The sequence below is a fragment of the Numida meleagris genome, chromosome 11 (assembly GCF_002078875.1).
Source record: "Numida meleagris isolate 19003 breed g44 Domestic line chromosome 11, NumMel1.0, whole genome shotgun sequence".
Taxonomy (NCBI): domain Eukaryota; kingdom Metazoa; phylum Chordata; class Aves; order Galliformes; family Numididae; genus Numida; species Numida meleagris.
In genome coordinates this window covers 7,001,211-7,016,451 of record NC_034419.1, presented here as the reverse complement: position 1 = coordinate 7,016,451, position 15,241 = coordinate 7,001,211, and the positions used below count along the sequence as shown (strand labels likewise).

The following is a 15,241-nucleotide window of genomic DNA, read 5'->3' as shown; positions in this document are numbered from 1 at the left end:
TTTCTGGGTATGTACATATTATCAGATTAACGTTTCTATTAAGATTTAACTGATAGATAACTGTGGGAAACACATAGGTTCTGTTTGTTATTTGAATAATACATAGCTAGTGTGAAACTTACATTACACTTAATTCTTGTGGTGATGCCCTAATGAAATCATGTATAAAACTTACCTTGGGTTTGAATGCGATCAGCTTCAAAACCATTTCAACAGTGAACACTCCTGTGAAAACCATATTCATAATGTCCATCGCATCATTAAAGAGCTTAGACTGTCCATAGTGCTGGGGAGGGAAAATAAGACATGTTTAAAGGTAAAAGTTTTAAAATATTAAGTGAAAGTAAGGCAACATAAGAGTTGGCAACAGTGCAGCACAAGAAAATATTTTCCGGTAGTATTTATGATGCAGAACATACAAGACTCCATACAAGACTAGCTGAATATCTCCCCAAAAATGGATTTCCATTTATTCAGTGCAAGCAATGAGTGGAACAAATCTGGCATTCCTCTACATCCGGTGACCTTCAGAGATAGTTTTGAGGAAAATACTGTTCCCCCACAAAAGGAATATTAGACAAAAGCAATTTTTTGAGTCTTAGAAGGTAGTTTTTAAATAACAAGTTTTAACAATAACAATCTCACACCTGCTTAGAAAGCCTGTAGTATCTTAGTCACAGCAAAGCATATCGTGTAGGAGTGATATTTTTAAGAGCATACAGCACATGCAAGTCTACCACAAAAGTAAGCAGGATGGGTACATAAATTGGATCTGAAAGATTCTTTTTCTTATCAAAATCTAAAGAACCGAGGGAAAGAGAGAAACAAATGGGAACAACTTGGAAAAGTAGATAAGAGTACCAACTGGTGAAAAGCAGTAGATATAATAGTGCAGGAAGATAAGAAAAAATAAACATATACAGACAACAAATGCCTGTGCAAAAATGCACAGCAATACATCGTATATACAGATATACAGCTAATACATGAAAACATGCTTGTGTTGTTATACCATTCTAGACTTGCTCCATATAAGAAGTTGTTAAACCTTTAAAGAAGATACAGACATAGGTGGTGGAAATATGGGGTAGTACGTATGTGAAACAAAGAACAAGTACAGGAATTAAAAGGGGTGAAGCAATGCTTAAAGACATTGTATACAAGAATATATTAGATAAAAGAATCTAAGGGGATAAGAGAAATGTTTACTAACAAAATTAGGCTCTTCTTTTCAGATTTTCCTGCACATGGACAGTCTTGGGAATACACATTTATAAGTTGCATGAAATTACAGTACAAGTACCAAATACAGATCAGTGAGCTCCATTGGGTTAGGAAAATCACCACAAACAAAAGGCAGTGTATCAACTACACCCTTCCTTCCAACTCATACCAATGGCTTCAAAAGAGCTTCTGGTTTTCCTACCTGCATAGCCAGGCAAAGCGTGTTCAGCATGATGAGGACAAACATGATGTATTCAAATCCAGTAGAATTCACCACATACCAGAACTTGTACTGGTAAGGATTTTTTGGAATGTATCTACGAAGAGGACGTGCCTTCAAGGCATATTCCACACACTGACGCTGTAAAAACAAATACATCAAAAATTGTCAGATTATAGCCAAGAGTCAATCAAATGGGAACATAATTAATGATGAGTACAAATTGTTAAGTGCAGAAAGAAGCGGTGTATCTATTTTACATATATTTTTAAAGTGGTGGGGAATCTGAGTATCACATATAAATTAAAAAAAAAAAAGAGAGAAAAGTAGAGTAGAATATTTTGAACACTTTGAATATTTTCAGTCTGTTCAGAACACAACTTTCATACTTCTGTTCTTATTGGAAAATTCTACTTATACCTATGGATAAACTGGTAAATGCTTGCATTCCTTTTAATGTGACACCAAGAAGAGAGACCCTAAGACACTAGCAACCATCATGTAACACCCTTCACAACAAAAAGATTGAGATGCTGGGCTTACAGAAAGAGGAATACAGAGTGAACTGAGTACCAACTGATACTATGTACTTGGACTATTTTAAAAATTATTTTATTACTAAGATATGTATTTGATGCCCTCCTCTGGCCCAAAGCAGAAAGGAAGCTCTTGGTGAATAAATAAATAAAAAAGAATACTTTCAAAAACGGAGAGTTCATTATGTATTTTAACCTGATTTTTGTCCAGCTCACAGTTCTTGTATTCTTGTTCTCCCTGTTCTTGGAATGTAACAATGACAAAACCAACAAATATGTTCATCATAAAGAAAGCAATAATGATGATATAGATGATGAAAAAAATGGAGATCTCCACTCTGTAGTTGTATACAGGTCCTACATTCTCGCCATTGGAATCAATGGCTTTGTACAGCAGCCTAGGGGGAAAAAAATTATCTTTATTAGCATCAAAATGGCAAAAGACAGTAAAATATACAGACTCAGAGGACAGATTTCAGAAATATCCTACTGTTTATTATCATCTTTCTCTGATTACAAGAGTATTTACAAGCATATCCAAAATAGAAGAAACACCACATAATGTTATTTTCTTTTTTCAATATAGTTAAGACAGTGACCAGCTGGTTGTATTATTTTATTTTTTCACATAAAGCTGTCCTGCAAGACTTTACTTATTTAGGTAAATTGCCAATGGCAGCTTGTTCTTCCCAGGTTTCTTTATGCAGTGTATTGCTACCTAGTTCTATAGTAGAAGTTTTACTCAAAGTTCTAAAATTTTCATATTAGTATTATTAGCCTTAAGGGATAAAGATCAAAAAGGATTACTTACACTAGAGCTAAAAGAACGGCTTGTTGCAGCAAAAGTAGCTGAAAGATTAGGAATCAAGCAATATAATGCACACGATTCCACTGATTTGAACAAGCGCACACAAAAACAATATATTCAGAAATCATACAGTACTTTTTAGTTATCCTATATTGTGTTCCTCGCTTTAAATTCATTTCAGAGACAGAAGGAAGCTATGTACTAACAATGTGCCCTCAACAGCTGTATATTCCACACCCTGTACCACACCGAAATCTCAAACACTGAAATCCCATTGTGCTGACTCCCTGAATGCAACATTACCCACTTACAGACCACAACGACGGGGGATTGCAATTACTGGAATACAATTAATTTGTACTCCGTATTTTGAATTCCTTGTAAAGGAAATTTCCCAAAACTTAAGTTGTACTTAAAAATCCTCCCTCATTTATTTTCTGTAAATATGAGAATGTAAAAGTGGGAGAACTTTTCCCACTACTGATAGGAATGAAGAAATACAGGAAAAGTGCATAGATTCAGAAGGATAGTAAGTTTGTTTCCTTCCTTTACTAATAAGTTTTTACACCATTGCATAAGACTGTTTTGTTGCCCCAAAACACTTAGTAAACAATAGAGAACTTTTCTGGAAAATCTGTCTTAGTATTAACGTCATGGAACATTCACTCACGCGGGCCAGCCTTCAAAAGTGGACACTGTGAAAAGGGCCATCATAGCAGACAGAACATTGTCAAAGTTGAAATCACTGTTTTGCCAGACTCTCTCTTTGACCATTGGATTATCAACATCTCCATCTTTATAAACAATGTATATCCCCCTGTAGGAAAGGAAAGGAAACACAATGCCATTAGTAAAATATTCAATTAGCCCTCAAATTATACAACGATGTATTCAAAATAGTTAGTTTTACTCCATCATAAGCTTGTTTTATTTCCTTGCTAACCTGTGCTGACTACCTTTATGTTTTAGAGTTTTCTCTTGGATCTCAAGATGGTAATTCACATTTATACAAACCTAAATCACCTGTCACATGCCTGCCCTTATCTGGTGCAGTTTACATTACTCATGTGTGTAATGTATGTATCACTTTCTTAGCTTAAAGGAGTTCTCACCGGCATTCCTCTGGATTCTGTTTTGCCTCATCAGTGCACTTGTAGAATTTTCCCTACATATAAAATAAAACGCAATGGTAAAATGGAGAATATACACAATAAATGCATTTACACAATGACTGGTTCCAAATAAGACCAACCCACCAAGCAGCAAGCCACCAAGAATTCAACTCAGCTTTCCTGTTCTTGCTGCAGTTCTACTTTTGAGTCTGCTCACCTTGAACAGTTGCACTCCAATACAAGCAAACATGAACTGCAGCAGAGTTGTAACAATCATGATGTTACCAATAGTTCTAATAGCCACAAAGACACACTGAACAACGTGCTGGAAAGAAAGAAAAAAAATATTTTAAACACACAGTACCTACCATAAGAATAAAAGCTTACTTTATCACATTTAGATTAGTTTTTAAAGCTACTATATTTGCACTGACAGCAGTATACCTGCTACCATAGCTAAACTTGTTTCCCAAATTTGTCTGTAAGTCTGCTGAGAAAGACCCATCACCATCTATAGATTATAGAGTACACATGCACTGTGGAATGGCAGTGGAGCCATTTCTGTGACATTGTTGGTTCACAGCAAGTATCATGGTCAAATTCTGCTGTCTGTGGCACTGGTGTTTCTCCACATGTAAATCGCTGGAACTGTGAGCAGAATCTGGCCCAGCACGCTTAAGAATTGGGAACTGATTTATGGGTTTGCCCTGTGACTGTCTCCAGGAAATTTTTATTGTGTTAGACTTTTTAACCTGAAGCAGAAATGAGGAATCAGGTCAACAGAAATGTAACTCAGAAAAACATAAAAATATAAACCTTAAGTCCTTTTGCTCTGTTTATCGCCCTTAGGGGCCTCAAGACTCTCAAAACTCGGAGGATCTTCACAACTGAGATAGCGCTCGACCTGGGGAAAAAATAAAAGCTTGTTACTTTTAAGGTAATTGATTTTATTTCTAAGAACAACAATGTTCTCAACTTCCTTATACATGAAAATTCAACAAAAGCATCACAACATTATATCCAAGATTTCTTGAAGCACTCCTTTACTGATCTCTTATTAATACTGGAAAATAATATCAATGTCATAAAAACTGCAATAATCATTTTGATTTCTGGAGCAATTTGTTTGACACAAAAACAATTAAGGTTGGTTGGGAACAGTTTACTCCCCAGCATACTTTCTTTTTTCATGCTGAAAACTCCTTCCAAAACCCTGTGCAAGTCCTGCAAATCAATGAATATCTTCATTTCCAACCAACTGGATTTGAAAAGATCTCAGTGGAATCACATTCTCTTTCAGTAGCTATAAGAGCAAACAGTCCTTTAAAGAGCACATTGTAAAACTGAAATCTAGCATAATAAGTATTGTAGCACAAGCAGAACACAAATGGGGAAGCAGCTGACTGACAGCCAGCCCTTGCTCGTTTCTAGGTCAGTAAAGGATTCACAGATGATTTCAAACAAGGCACAGCTGCTCACTTGGAGAACCAATAAGCACCTTCTGACTGTTATTATGTTCTGCCTGATCCAAAGGAAGCAAAACATTTCTTTAGATAACACTGCAGCCCTGATTAAGCTGCAACTTCTCTTCCCTTCAAATCCTGTCAGGTTATGTATCCCAGTAGGACAATGTGAAAAGAACAGGCTCGTAGAATTAGGCCGTACATGTGGCAATAACACAAATGAGGGCATATAAATCTCCAGAAGCTCCAGGAATTCCTTGTTACACAACAGAGTGCTGCGGTGCTCCTCCTTGCTCTCTTGGCAATAGTGGGAAGCAGTGACTTGCTTCCAGTCTCTATTAGTATTGAATTACAGCTCTCCATATAAAGCACTACCTCCTCCCGTTCCCAGCCCTGACTGCGCCCACACACAATGGCAGAACAAAAGGAGCTGCAAGACTGATTTCAGTATAATACCCCAAAGCAAAAATAAATTGTTCACATTATAGTACTTACTGAATACCAAATGATACCAGAGAAACACCCACAACCAGCAAATCCAGCAAATTAAAGTAATTTCTGCAGAAGGACCCTTTATGAAGGAATGCTCCAAAAGCTGTCATCTAAAAACAGAATTGTTACATGTTTAATCTCTATCTCAATTTACTCACATTGACATTTAGGCTGTTTACAAGACACTTGCCTAGACTGTGAATGCATACAATAGTATCACCTTCTAAAAACAAGTGAAATAAAAAAAAAACTAGGTATGTTAAGTAATTTTCATTTAAATCACAAACATTCTGCTCACAAAATCTGTCAATTGCTTCTGATGTCAACAAATGTTGTATTTTTATGTGATTGATTAGGCTGAGTGGATTTCACTGAAGTGGCTGGGCCTTTGATAGAAAAATGACTACAAGAACCATAAATCTTCCATGCTCATTGTTCCTCATTGTCTTGAGAACTGAAAAAGCTGAAAATGTACTACAAAATCCCAAGAGCAAAATCTGGTGCAGAAGCCATGCAAAGCTGCCACCAGGCAGTTACACTGCCGTCTTCTCCACACAGCAGATGGGTTGAGGCCATCAGTGAGTATCTTGGAAGGTTTCATACAGCACATTTGTAGTACAGGGGATTCTGATTCCTCTGGGCAGTAGAACAACTCACAGACTGCAGTGATTGAGCTGTAGATGTCCCCGCTCATTGCAGGGGGGTTGGACTAGATGACCTTTACAAGGCACTTTCAATTCCAACAGTTCTATGATTCTATGACTCTTCTTCACTAGGCATGAACCGCAATCCCTGAGCATTCCTGTCCACAGGGAAAATCAAACATTGTTCTTCCTATTGGACTTTCTCTTCATTTTTTGCTTTCTAAGCCTTGTTTCCAGTTAAAGGAATACACAGTGGGTATCTTGTGAAGGAGCCTGCTTACATTATTTGCAGGTTTTACCAGGAGCCAGTGACAGAGGCTCCATTAATTATGGCTGCAGACACTGGGCAGATCTTCTTGGGTACCCCAAAGCTTGAGTTTGGCCCCTGAATTTAATAATTAGGCCCTTAGCATAACTGAGAGGGAATACTAGTTTAAAAAAATCCTCAGAAGAAACCTCTTCTGCCAGTAAGAAGCACAGAATCTGTGCTTAAGTCAAATTTTGTGTATTTTTTTTAATAATTATGGATTACGATTGAAAATGCTGAAACTGGACTTGAAATTAAAATACTTCTGAAAAACACCCAGTTGTCAGTTCAGGCACATGGCAGTAATTTCTTCAGCCTTAAGCACATCTTAAAAAGAGCTAAGTACTTTCAGTTACTCATTGTTTCCCACTGGTGAGGAAAACATCTGTGGATTTTAAACCCATTACTTTCCATTCTGTTCTGTGCTATCCTATTTACCAACAGCAGCACATCATTGCATCTTTCAAAACTGTTCCAACAGAGCCACCAAGATGTGGTGAGATGGGCATCTCACAGTTCAGGGTGTTACTACTTGTGTGAACATACTTGTAAGGCCTTTTGCATAAGAAATTCTTCAGCTTCAGTGAGTTACACATCAGCTGCAAAGGATGCTTTTTTCTTGGAAGAAACTTTCTCTAGTTGTATTCAAAACACTAAATGTTCCTCAAAATTAGAATAACGATCCTACAGCTTTAATATGATCTTGAGAGGGCTAATACATTTATATTATAAAATTTTCAATAAATTCCTACCTCTTTCATTCCAGCAGTATAGAGCATGACTAAACTATTTAAAATCAGTGGGAATTAAGCACTAAAATAACCTTGAATAAAAGCCTACATCAATCTACAGATACTCATTCACATTTTGGTATGCAATCAATTAACTGTGTTTAATGTAAAGACTCCCACAAAAGTGAAGATGTTTTGTCCTAAAAATACAGGTGAAGTACTCATCATCCTGTCTTCATACGGGGACACACAATTCCATCATTATAAATCCCAGCAAAATTATTCTACCTTAGTACAGGTCAAGACCATAGCAAAGTCCTAGAGTAGATGCAATGCAGTGAGCAGTCGGAGCACCACTCCTGTTGCTCTTTTCCTCCTGCCTGTAATTCAGCACCAGTGGGGACTGGTTTAGAGGCGAGGGATTAGTACAGCTGAGGCAAGGTTAAAAGCACAAGGCCCCAACCTGGCCTTCAGTCTGACATGTTCACATTCCCCAAGTACTGCAAACAGGATGGTAAGCTGGATTTAAAAGCGATGTAGGGGTTACATAAGAGAATTCTTAAACGCTTTAAACTGATATTGCAGCTTTTCTGGTATTCATATCCTCCCTCATAACCTCAGCACCACATAAAGTGTAAATCCTTGTGTCTGCAGAGCAGCCAGTAAAACAGAGCAGAGGGAGACTCTCCACATGTTGCGAGTTATTTTTATACTTTTTTTAGCACTTTTATGAGTTTCTTCCCTGAAATGGATAATATTGCTTCTAGTTATCTTGTTTCAGTTTCACATAATTTTTGACTGTAAATTAATGACTGCTATCGTTCCTGTAGATCTAGTCTTGAATTTCCATCCTGTTGAACTCACACAGCAGCTGGTATGAGCTGGATACTGTGAAAAGCACAGCACAGAATGCAACAGGGGAAACAGGGAAGGCTCCAGCCACGAGCAAGCAAACCAGTGTCTGAGGCATGTTAGAAAAGCAGGCACAGTAGATGAATGTGTCATTTTCTGACTGTCCACCGAATTTTTTATGGTACCGTTTATTTTCTTTTATAAATACATGTGAGTGCACTGCCAGGCAGAGCTTCCTGCAGTTAGTGCAGTCAGGAGTATCAACATGCATTTCTATGATGGGGCTTCTTGTTTCTTTTTATTACTTAACAATGCCAGATTTCAGTAGTTCATGCTCTAGTGCTTCCTACCTCCCTTGAATAACTTAATGTCAGAATCTTTTGCAGTTAGTGAGAATATTTCTTTTCTTAGCACATTTGGTTATGTTTGTTTATGCCATGCTTTTTAATTCCTCCCTCTGTACAGAGACACAATTGGAACTACAGGAGCTATACAACCTGCTGCTCAGAGCAGCTGTCTACCAACTCTTCTGCTGTAGAAATGGTGCTAACATATTTAGTATGGATTCTCAGATTCAGAGTTTGGAACTACTTTGATTGAATGCTACAAGACTTTTCAGTGCTTCTTTCTTTCCTTTAGTTTGGCCTTTCTCTTGATGTGAAAAATTGGGACTTTTTCTTTTTTTAGTAACACAATAAATGTTATAAAATTAACCAATTTTTTAGCAAGCTCCTCACTGCTGAAACTGAGAAGGGATTAGATTAAAGTCTGAGAATATTTGCTAGCATAAAAATAATCTACTACTTACAATGCAACTTATCTTGTAAACAGCCCAAATATTGCATTAATTAGTATAAATCAAATTGCATAGTGAATAGTATGCACAGCAATATGAGCAAAAGCTGGGAGAAGAGATTTTGTTAAGCTTAATCCTCAACTAGAAATGCAAAGTTTATGTACAGATTCTTAGTGTACCAGTGTATAAATTGGGGTTACTCACTGAAAAACTTACACTGAGTATGCACTGATTTAACATTTAAGAATCATATGCAAATCTCTGGAAAAAATGTTTCACAAATTTTCAAAAAAAAAAGGATTACTTTGTTCAACAATTTCCTACTCATGAATCCAACCCTCAGCTATAGAGCTTCTTTGCCAGAGTAAGCTCCATACATACACATTCTGAGTAACCCCAATGGATAATCTCAATAATCAGTACACAAACTGTACATTAAAATGCCATTTTTGAACTCATGCATGGGTAATACATTTAAGCAAGCATATTTATGCCTTTCTGTGTATTTAAATGTATGCCCAAGATAAGATAAATGAAAAGTATCTTAGTGTATAGATAGATAAATGCAAGATATCTTGCAAGTCCTATTGCAAGAAAATAGTTATCTATTTTAGCTCTGTGAGTATAGTTCAGCAAGAGAAATGAGAAATTACATGCTCCCTCCTTACAAGACTGATCAACTCTTTTGGAAATGCCAGAGCAGGGAGAAGGAAAAGCTCATGCGCAGTGAAATATTTTTCCCTTTTCTGACAACTGTAAGTTTCAAAAGGGTAAAAAATGAATTACTAAATTGATGTAATGATAAAAAATCATCTTCTACATGCATCCAATGGTAAAAAATAACCAATCAAAACTATGAGAAATTGTCAAATAAAAAATTCCTCTGGTAGAAAAAAAGTTTAGCTTTGATCGCTTAGAGAAAAGGCGGAGAACACTTCAAGTGCCTTTTCTTGGCAGGTGACACACAAGGAAAATCCTTTTAAACAAACTTCCTTTGAAAACCTGTTACCTTCAAAATGATCTCAAATGTAAACATACTAGTGAAGACATAATCTGCATACCCTAGGATCTGGAAGGTAAACAAAAAGTTACAAACATTATTGCTAAAGCTGCTTTTGAACTAACAAGGATCAATAACAATGCATTACCTTTAACAGGATTTCAACAGTAAAGATGGCTGTGAAAGCATAGTCAAAGTAACCAAGTATCTGCAAGGTATAATACGTGCCACAGTAAGAAATTCATCTATCAGTAAGTTTTTACAATTTATACCACACGCAAAACAACACCTGGATTTATAGAAACAGGTAGTGGGGAATTAAGTCAATATAGTTTAAAATTCCAGCTGTTGTGCAACTGTTTACATTTACTTTAAAAATTACCATACACCACCATGCTTAGATATGAGAATTTACCACTAAGGCCCAGTGAGACTTTCTTTCAATTCTTTCAGACTTTCCTTTTTGGCTTTCATGGGTACCTGCTTCAGACTTCCACAGAGATACGTAATCTTATGCAAGAAATGTTTATTAGTAGTAAATGTTTATTATTAGTAAGTCATTTTGATGTTGTTGTTCCCATATAGACTGAGCTAGAGTATGACAAAGCACATTAATGAATAACTAAACAAATTAAAATCAGCACTGCAGCTATTTTTTTAATATATATATATTTTTACTTGGAAGACACAGCAGTTGTTTGTTTATTTGCTGGAAATTTAGAACATACATCAGTAATTTAGTGACATGCAAACCTTTAAAAATATCATGGATGTTATTTGACTTCACTGTTGTCAATAGGAACAGTGCATATATATTTCAATGGAATGGGGATTTCACCCTTTTTATGATGGCAGTATTGCTAGCAACCAATTTAGTCACAGACACACTCTGCAGTACTGTATTAGTTTAGTTTCAAGGACCCAGCAGTTCACCTAGAACACAGTTGTGCACAAAAACATGTTTCCTGTGGTGCATCAGCTAAGAAAATGGGAAGGAGAAATGAAATAAAGAGGCAAACACAAAGGAAGTATTCCTATAAAACCAAAGGAAATCTTTTTTCTTCCCATGTTCTGTTGAAGATCACATCCCTCCATCCCTTGCTGTGGCTGAAAGAAGAGTCATATAAGAAAGCTGTTCAACAAAAAATAGTCAGTATAAAATTTGTTCTAGAATTAAAGAATGTATTTAAAGCAATTCCTGCTTGTTAGACTTGTGTTTGCATGCTTTTACTGTCATGAATTTTATCAGAGACACCTAACCTGAGACTCATCAGGATGGTTAGCTCTCATGTTTGGCAGTGTGACTTGATCCAATGTGCTGTCCATTATCCTGGAATTTTACCGTGCTAGCACAGCTACAAACAACACGATCTTCAGTAACAAGCCAACATGGGATATCCAACATAAAAAGCATAGGACTGAGCAGAAGCAATCATATTTGCAGAAAGATAACATGAACTAACACTCACCAGAAAGCCATGCTATTGAACTTGAGTGCCAACTGGAACAAGCAGAGGCCACTCTTGCAGAAATATAACTCTTGAAATCATATTTTTCAGTACTTTTTGAGTCTTCCACATACCAACTAAGTCAATGCTAAAGTCTCTCTACGCTGTCATTCAATAGTGACTTCCTTCCCTTGCCAAGCTGGCCAGCTGAAGGTAATACAATCATTCAAGATAATTACAAGAAAAATATGCAAGTCTGATGTGTTTGTGAATATTTACAACATGAGGGCAATATTTTCTCAAAATCACTCAAACATTTTATCTGCCTATGTCCCAAAGAGGAATAATCCCTTCAATTACCGCCAACCTGGAGTTGTATCTTCCTACCACTTCCCTAGTTACAAAAAGAAATATCAGTCCTTTAGTAACAATTTCAGTATGGCTAACCAGCTCTGTTTTTCTTATCCATTACCATGATCTATTCAAAAAGTTGCAATTGTCCAGTTTTACAGACATGGGAAGCACACAGTTCCTCTACATACTTCATGGAGAGTGGCTTTTTGCTTTGATCTAATTTTTCCCGTGGAGAAAAGTATTAGCTTTTTGTTTTTCGCTCATGTTACTGAAAAAATGTCAGCAGCCCAAAGAAGAGTTCAGAAGCAGCACCGACACTGCTACAGGGATACAAGAGCAAAGCAGCAGACAAAAACAGTATTGAGAACCAGTACTTTCATTTTTCCTCGATACGTGTCTACCCTCCTCATTACATGAACTCAAGTCCCATTAGAGGCTGACAGACATCTCTCAGTTTTAGCTCTATAAGATGGCTGTTTTAGCCTTCAGAAGCTAGAGCATTAGTTGAGGACAAGAGGAATTTAACGTTTGACAAATCAAAAGTTTTTGCATTGAGTTTGTGTGGTGGAATGTAACTCTCGTTTTAGCTTCATCTAGAAGGAACCTAGTTTGTGCAGTCTGCAACTGCTCTGCAATGCAAATGCAAGCACAACACCTGGGACAGTGGTGACAGTTGTGTCAAAACTGCAGAAAGAATCTTAAGCAGAATTAATTCCTCAGATACAGAAGATTAGCACTTTGCCTACTGTCACCTTGTGGCCATTCCCAAACCTTTGAAAATCACAACTTAGATTGTCAAACACCTTGAAAATAAGTTTAGAGTTTTGATTATTCATTTTTTTTAATTGATTTTGGAAGGTCTTCCTATTGGTGTCCTGCTAGTTCAGTTTGGTTTTGTTTGTTGGTTTGTTTTTTGACATTATACGTTCAATTTTCAAGCTTTTTTTTCTACAAGGAAACACTAAACAAAAGCTGCATTTCCCAAGAAATTGCTCCAGTAACTTTAGTACTGGAACATCTACTGACCCAGTTGGCCCATCTTTCTTGTAAGAGGTGGAAGAATTTCCTCTAACTCCATGGCTATCCCTGCAGATCAACATATACGTAAGACAGGAAAGATCCAACAGTTCTGTCCAAATCCCCACAAACCATTTCAATCATCTTAGCTATTTCATAACTAATCAGAAGCATGCACAACTCACGACAATTTGAGAAGCTTTCTTTGCCTCTAATACAAAATAGTTATACTACCTGTGATATTCCATCAATAAAGCTACTTGTCTTTGAAAGATTTATGTTTTTCACAACAAAAGAAATGCAAATTTTTGACTTGGAAAAGGAAAGTTTCTTCACTTGAAAACTAAAAATGAGGCACTAGTCCCAAAGGATTGTTATTCCATGAGGATGTATTTATCTCCAGACAACAAAAATGATAGGCTTACATTATTTCGAAAAGAGTGGCTGCGAATCGGATCTTCTGCTGCTAGGGAAACACTGCTCAGCATGATGAAGACAAGGATGAGATTGGTAAAGATGTGGTGATTGATGAGCCTGTGGCATCCCACTCGAATTCTGCAGAAGAGATACAAAAATATACCACATGTGCAAATAGAATTCAGCAGATGGCTGATATACAACATGTTTTCTATTACTCTGCCAAAAATGACAGATCTGGGAAACCGTCAGCAGCTAAAACACGGTGTAAATGCTGAAGCTATTGCTCGCTTATGTAAAAACTTAAATTAATTCAAAATCCAGTCCACCAGTTGTAAAGATGCACTTATCAAAGGAATAAGAGAGATAATTTCCCAGGTTATGAATGACATTATAAATTCCAGTGTACACACCACTGTTGATGTAAATAGACAGCAATATAAAATGCCAGACATTATGGTTGTTCAGATCCCAACTTTTATTTGACTCTTAAAGTTGTTGAAAATATTAATTTGTTGAGATGTGTTTAAGTCCAGAGATCTTGCTGTGCTACTTAAAGAGTCCAATCAAATAATAATCTCCCTCGAAGATTCTTTTTTGCAGAATTATAGGACAAGTGGGTGTTGAAGGTTATAGAGCTGCTAGGATTCAGCCAAACATGAAGTGGGACTGCATGTGTGCTTAAATTCACTGAGCCCAACATCACTGAGCTATAGAGCTGTTGAGCACTTCACTGGAGTTGGTCCAGGATTAAACTGGCAAAATGGCAGGACCTGGTTCCTAACTGACTAACACTAAAGTTGTTTGAAATATTCTTCTGAAGAATCATAAGTTTCTCAGTGAAAATTTGTTCTTTTAAGTAGATGACTTGAGTACAGTGTATCTCACTTAAGATAGAGATTTCACCCTGAAAAACTCTATAGAATTACTTGAGAACAAAAGGAAATTGACATGTTCAACAAGTTTAATGTATTTGCACTCATCACATGTTCTTAAAATTACCAGTTTAAATAGATATCTTTCTAGTTTGTCAAAAATTCTGAGTTTTAGATAATCCACACAACCAATAAGATACAAGCCCAAAGTATCGTATCCTGACCCCACACAATCCTTTAATCTTACCTGTGAAGACCTCTGCCACAGAGGAAACAAGGTTCTCCTGTACAAATCACTTTTAAAAGCCCTGCTATGACTGCCCGTGAAATTGCTATAAGTGAATGTAACAGCTACCTTCACTCCTGTAGGAACTGAATTCCATTCACTTGTTCACTTCCATCTAACAATCAGTAACAACTTCTACTGACTACTGAAGCTTGCTTTCCTTGTCACTATAGAATCTGCAATGCTCTGGAGTCAGATTGAGTGGTGAAAGGTTTCAGTTCCCTCCAAAATCTAACTACTATGGTTTCTGATTTTTTTAAATAATTTTTCTTTTTCTGCAGTGTTTGTTTTTATCTGGAAAAACACTGTCAACTGAGAAGATACATACCTCCTCCCTCCTTTTCTCTTACTTTTTTTTTCTCATTCCTCACTCTTGCTGCTACAAAAACATGCCATTCTTCCTATGGCTTCTAGGAATCCTACCTCATACAGAAATCTTCATACCTTATGTCACATCTTTTATATCCAGTGACTAACAGAGTAGCTAGCTACTGGACAGTAAAGGGTACTTTTCAGACCTATGCAGGCTTCATAGTCAGTATCTAAAAAATACTATCATCTCTGACAGTGGGAGGCAAATTAATAATTTAACAATATTTAAAATATTTTAATATTATAAATATTAAAATTTTAAAATAATTTAACAAATTATTTACCAA

The 15,241-nt window shown here is 36.5% G+C and overlaps 1 protein-coding gene across 6 annotated transcripts in view; it reads right to left on the bottom strand.

Moving 5' to 3' along the window:
* Positions 1–15,241, bottom strand: part of CACNA1D (calcium voltage-gated channel subunit alpha1 D) — a 168,918-nt gene that overhangs the window by 41,623 nt on the left and 112,054 nt on the right. For all 6 annotated transcript variants that reach the window (XM_021409351.1, XM_021409350.1, XM_021409355.1 and 3 more), the window contains exons 20-29: positions 13,430–13,559; positions 10,334–10,393; positions 5,859–5,965; positions 4,717–4,804; positions 4,118–4,225; positions 3,901–3,953; positions 3,459–3,605; positions 2,177–2,378; positions 1,427–1,585; positions 176–286 (exon numbers count right to left, since the gene is read on the bottom strand). In XM_021409351.1, coding sequence (XP_021265026.1) covers positions 176–286; positions 1,427–1,585; positions 2,177–2,378; positions 3,459–3,605; positions 3,901–3,953; positions 4,118–4,225; positions 4,717–4,804; positions 5,859–5,965; positions 10,334–10,393; positions 13,430–13,559 — 1,165 coding nt within the window. The remainder of the gene's footprint in view (positions 1–175; positions 287–1,426; positions 1,586–2,176; positions 2,379–3,458; positions 3,606–3,900; positions 3,954–4,117; positions 4,226–4,716; positions 4,805–5,858; positions 5,966–10,333; positions 10,394–13,429; positions 13,560–15,241) is intronic.